General features: G+C 37.5%; 1 protein-coding gene across 1 annotated transcript; it reads left to right on the top strand.

The window, feature by feature from the left end:
- The first annotated feature begins 421 nt into the window (after window positions 1-421).
- LOC107779101 (putative late blight resistance protein homolog R1A-10) lies at window positions 422-4,108 on the top strand. Its single transcript, XM_016599446.2, has 2 exons — window positions 422-3,769; window positions 3,903-4,108. The coding sequence occupies exons 1-2, from the start codon at window positions 1,879-1,881 to the stop codon at window positions 3,920-3,922; spliced, it is 1,911 nt and encodes a 636-aa protein (XP_016454932.1). The 5' UTR covers window positions 422-1,878; the 3' UTR covers window positions 3,923-4,108.
- Window positions 4,109-4,540: the final 432 nt, after the last annotated feature.

Genomic DNA, 4,540 nt, shown 5'->3' with positions numbered 1-4,540 from the left:
AATTTTACTCTTATATATATATATATATATATATATATATATATATATATATATATATATATATATTGACTTTGTATGTTTTTAGGAAATTATTTTTTCAAATATCACTGTTTCAAACACGATAACTAATGTGAACCAATCAAAATAAAAAAATGATATATGTTCACTTTCTCCTTGCAGTCATAGATATGGCTATGACAACGAGTCTCCTCCAACTCCAAGCAACCCTCGTACTTTCTCCATTAATTGTCAACCCTAAAGATGCTTGCTTATTTCAATTAGAGCAAATAAACAAATCAGTTGTTTGTTCAGTTAGGTAAAAAATGTCTATCAAAAAATAAAATATTTTTGTAAAACTTCAATCAAATGAAGATGATTGAAATTAATTAAAGGGTGTTATACAACAAGTTGTGGGATTAAAAGTTTAAACACCCCAGGCAGCCCACACTATTTATTCTCGTTTTCTACTCTACTCCCCAAAAAAGAAAAAAAAGAGTATTTGATATCTTCAAAAATTCTTTTGTTCCTTCTTCACCGTACTAACCGGGCGCATAGTCGCTCTGGGGCGATTTATTTCAAGGTCGTTCGACAAGAACCACTGCTTATTCACACTGTTGAAAAAGAAGAAAAACTTCTCATGGACTCCTGAATATTAACGAGCTCTGGAGGAGCTCAAAAGATACTTATCGAGCCTACCGCTGCTTCACACACCAAAGACAGACAAACAACTGTACTTGTACTTGGCGGTCTCAGAGATAGCGGTAAGTGAGGTCCTAGTTCGGGAGGAACGAGGTACGCAATTTCCGATTTATTATGTTGGTAGGACCTTAGGTGAGGCCGAAACTAGATATCCTCACCTACAAAAACTAACGCTCGCCTTGCTAAGCACCTCCAGGAAACTAAAACCATACTTCGATTGTCACCCCATATGTGTCGTAACAACTTACCCATTAAGGAACGTGATGCATAAGCCCGAACTCTCGGGCCGATTGGCCAAATGGGCCGTGGAAGTAAGTGGTTACGATATTGAGTAGCGGGCCCGGACCGCTACTAAGTCCCAAATTTTGTCTGACTTCGTGGCCGACTTTACGCCGACCTTAATACCCGAAGTCGAAAAAGAGTTACTGATTAACTCGGGAACTTCCTCGAGAATATGGACCCTCTTTACGAACGACGCTTCAAACGTAAAAGGGTCCGGTCTTGGCATCGTACTAAAGCCACCAACATGTAAAATAATTAGGCAATCTATTAAGATTGTGAAATTGACTAATAACGAGGCCGAATATGAGGCCATGATTACAGGCCTTGAATTAGCCAAAAGCTTGGGGCAGAGGTGATAGAAGCCAAGTGCAACTCACTCCTTTTGGTAAACCAAGTTAATGGTACATTCGAGGTCAGGGAAGAACGAATGCAGAGATACTTGGACAAGTTACAGGTGACATTATATCGGTTCAAAGAATGGACTTTGTAACATATACCTCAGGATCAAAACAGCGAAGTTGATGCCCTCGCTAACTTGGGATCGTCGGTTGAAGACAGCTAGATTAACTCGGGAGAAATTGTACAGCTTATAAGATCGGTGGTGGAACAAGGCCACACCGAAATCAACTCAACGAGCCTAACTTGGGACTGGATAAATAAGTACATGGAATATCTCAAGACCGGAAAACTTCCCTTGGACCCAAAGGAATCGAGGGCCCTGCGAACGAAGTCATCCCGGTTTAGTTTTCCGAGGATGGAACCTTAGTCAGAAGAACGTTCAATGGCCCGATCGCGATATGTTTGGGACCAGGAGACACCGAATACGTTTTGAGGAAAATCCACGAAGGTACATCACTGATTCAAAAAATAATCAGAGCCGGTTACTACTGGATCGATATGGAAAAAGACGCGAATGAGTTAGTTCGAAAATGCGATGGATGCCAAAATTATGCTCCGATGATTCATCGAGAAGAAGAGCCGCTACATTCGGTCTTGTCACCTAATTACAACAACGGGAGTCGAATCTTATTGACTACTGGGGAAACAGAGGTAGCGAAGTATGCAAATCCTAGTAGCCCTCATGAGATGCATCTCTTGGATTTAGATAACAGTTGGAAGTTACTTCGTGGTAAGGTATTTGGACCAGAACATGATCATCCTCCAGAGTTGGAAGAAATTGGAAAGAAAATAGTAGAAAAATGCCAAGGACTACCCTTAACAGTTTCAGTGATCGCGGGACATCTTTCTAAAATCACCAGGACAAATAAAAGTTGGAAGGATGTTGCCCGAACCTTAGGTGAAATTATTTCTAGTCATCCAAATAAATGCTTAGAAGTGCTCGGTTTGAGTTACCACCACTTACCTAATCACCTCAAACCTTGCTTTCTTTCTATGGGTGGTTTCCCAGAGGATTATCAGGTTGAGACTTGGAGATTGATCCAATTATGGATTGCGGAAGGTTTTTTAAGGACATCCAAAAGTGGTAAAAGTTTGGAGGAAGTAGCAGAAGATTATTTGGTGGATTTTATTAGCAGGAACTTGATCATGGTAAGAAAAAGTAGATTCAATGGTAAGATAAAAGCATGTGGAATACATGATCTTCTTCGTGAATTCTGTTTGACTGAAGTTGAGATAACAAAGTTTATGCGTGTTGAGAGAATTGACCCAGTCCCTACTCTTCCAACACAAAAACATAATGGTCATCGCTTCAGTTTTCAAACTCGAAGTTATTCAGTTGGTGATTCTTGCAAGCTATTACCCCCAGTTACCAAATCTATCTACTTATTTTCTGAAAGACGACTTTATTTAAAACTTGATTTTTTCTCCCGTTTCAGCCTTCTCAGGGTATTGGCCATCTTCGATCAAAAGTTCCGTTCATTTCCGCTTGTGATTACAAAGTTATTTCATTTGAGATATCTCCAAGTTCAATCTTACAACAATCTTCCTCCATCAATATCAGAGCTTCATAATTTGCAAACTCTAATTTATGAGGGACAAGATTATAAACATACAACTTTACCCGGAAAGATATGGATGATGAATAACTTGAGGCATATACATCTGAGTCGAGCCTGTTATTTACCTAGTCCTAGAAGAGAAAGTATTCTAAATAAGTATCTTGTGATAGGAATGCCAAATCTAGAAGAACTTTCTAATCTCTGTTTCACCAGTTGTACAAATGAAAACTTTTCTATCATTCCCAATCTAAAGAGATTGATCGTCCATCATATAGGTTCATCAAGAAGAAAGAATAGGGCTAATCACCTCATTGATATGTCTAGCTTGACAAAACTCAAAGCATTGAAGTGTGTCAGCAATGCTTCTTGGTCTTGGCGATCGACCTCTATCAAGAGGTTTGTTTTTCCAACATCACTTAAGAGGCTGACTTTAGCTGGTGGGTTTTGTTTTTCTTGGGAAGACATATCAACTCTTGTCATGTTGCCAAATCTTGAAGAGCTCAAACTTAAAAGGAATGCAGTGAGTGATCCAATATGGAGATTAAGTGATGAAGACAAGTTCGAAAGCCTAAAGTTATTGTTACTTAGTGAGCTAGAATTTGGGCATTGGGAAGCTAGCAGCGAAAGCTTCCCAAGTCTAAAACGCCTTGTTATGAGGAATTGCATCAACCTGAAAGAAATTCCAACAGATTTTGGGGAAATTTGTACTTTGGAGTCAATTGAGTTACATAATTGCAGCACTGTTGTTGAGGGATGTGCAAGAAATATTGAACAAGAACATGAGGACATGGGAAATAATTTCCTTAAGGTCTACATCTATAACAATCGCAGTAAGTTTTACATCTCTCTTATAAATTCTTCAATTTTTCCCATAATTAATTAATTACCTCATCTTTGTTAAATTTTGCTTACCTCCTTGAAATTAAAATGATGACTTCTACTTTTTACCTTGCATATATGCAGGGAATTATAGCTTATTTTGAGGGACAATCTAACGCTATCTCCCAAATGCAGAACCTTTTCAATTAGATTTTGAAGAGTAGAATCTTTCTTTTATATCCTTATCAGTAGTTAAATTTATATTTTTGGGAATAAGCATGTTTAAATGTCTCGCTCATTTGTGGTTTAGTATTTTGTAAAGAATATAATTATTGATGTATTATAATACTCCCTCCGTTCACTTTTAGTTGTTCGCCTTTGATTTTGCACTTTCTTTAAGAAAAATAAATGAAGTAGATATTTTACTATTTTATCCATAATAAGGTTTACCCGTAAAATGGTACAGTTGAATTTATAGTATTTTTTATGACAAGCGAATCGATTAGATCCCAAAATAATAAATAAATTAAATAAAATGCAAGACTTAGCGTTAAAATCGAGATTAAATAGCAAATAACTTGGTTCCGGGGGCAAGGCTTCCGAAAACAGTAATAAGGATATTGTTAGACAAAAAAATAAAGTATTATTTAGCTTGGAATAGTGTGTAGCATAAGTTTGTCAGAATTTTCGTGTGTTACAATGGTTGTTGAAGCCACTATTTATAACTATAACTAAGGAACAAGGTCCTAGGATCAACCCCTCTTAAATGACAATAGTGGGGT

The sequence above is a fragment of the Nicotiana tabacum genome, chromosome 12 (genome assembly GCF_000715075.1).
Source record: "Nicotiana tabacum cultivar K326 chromosome 12, ASM71507v2, whole genome shotgun sequence".
NCBI classification, from domain to species: Eukaryota; Viridiplantae; Streptophyta; class Magnoliopsida; order Solanales; family Solanaceae; genus Nicotiana; species Nicotiana tabacum.
The sequence above is the reverse complement of the archived record's forward strand: the minus strand, read 5'-3'. Positions and strand labels throughout refer to the sequence as shown.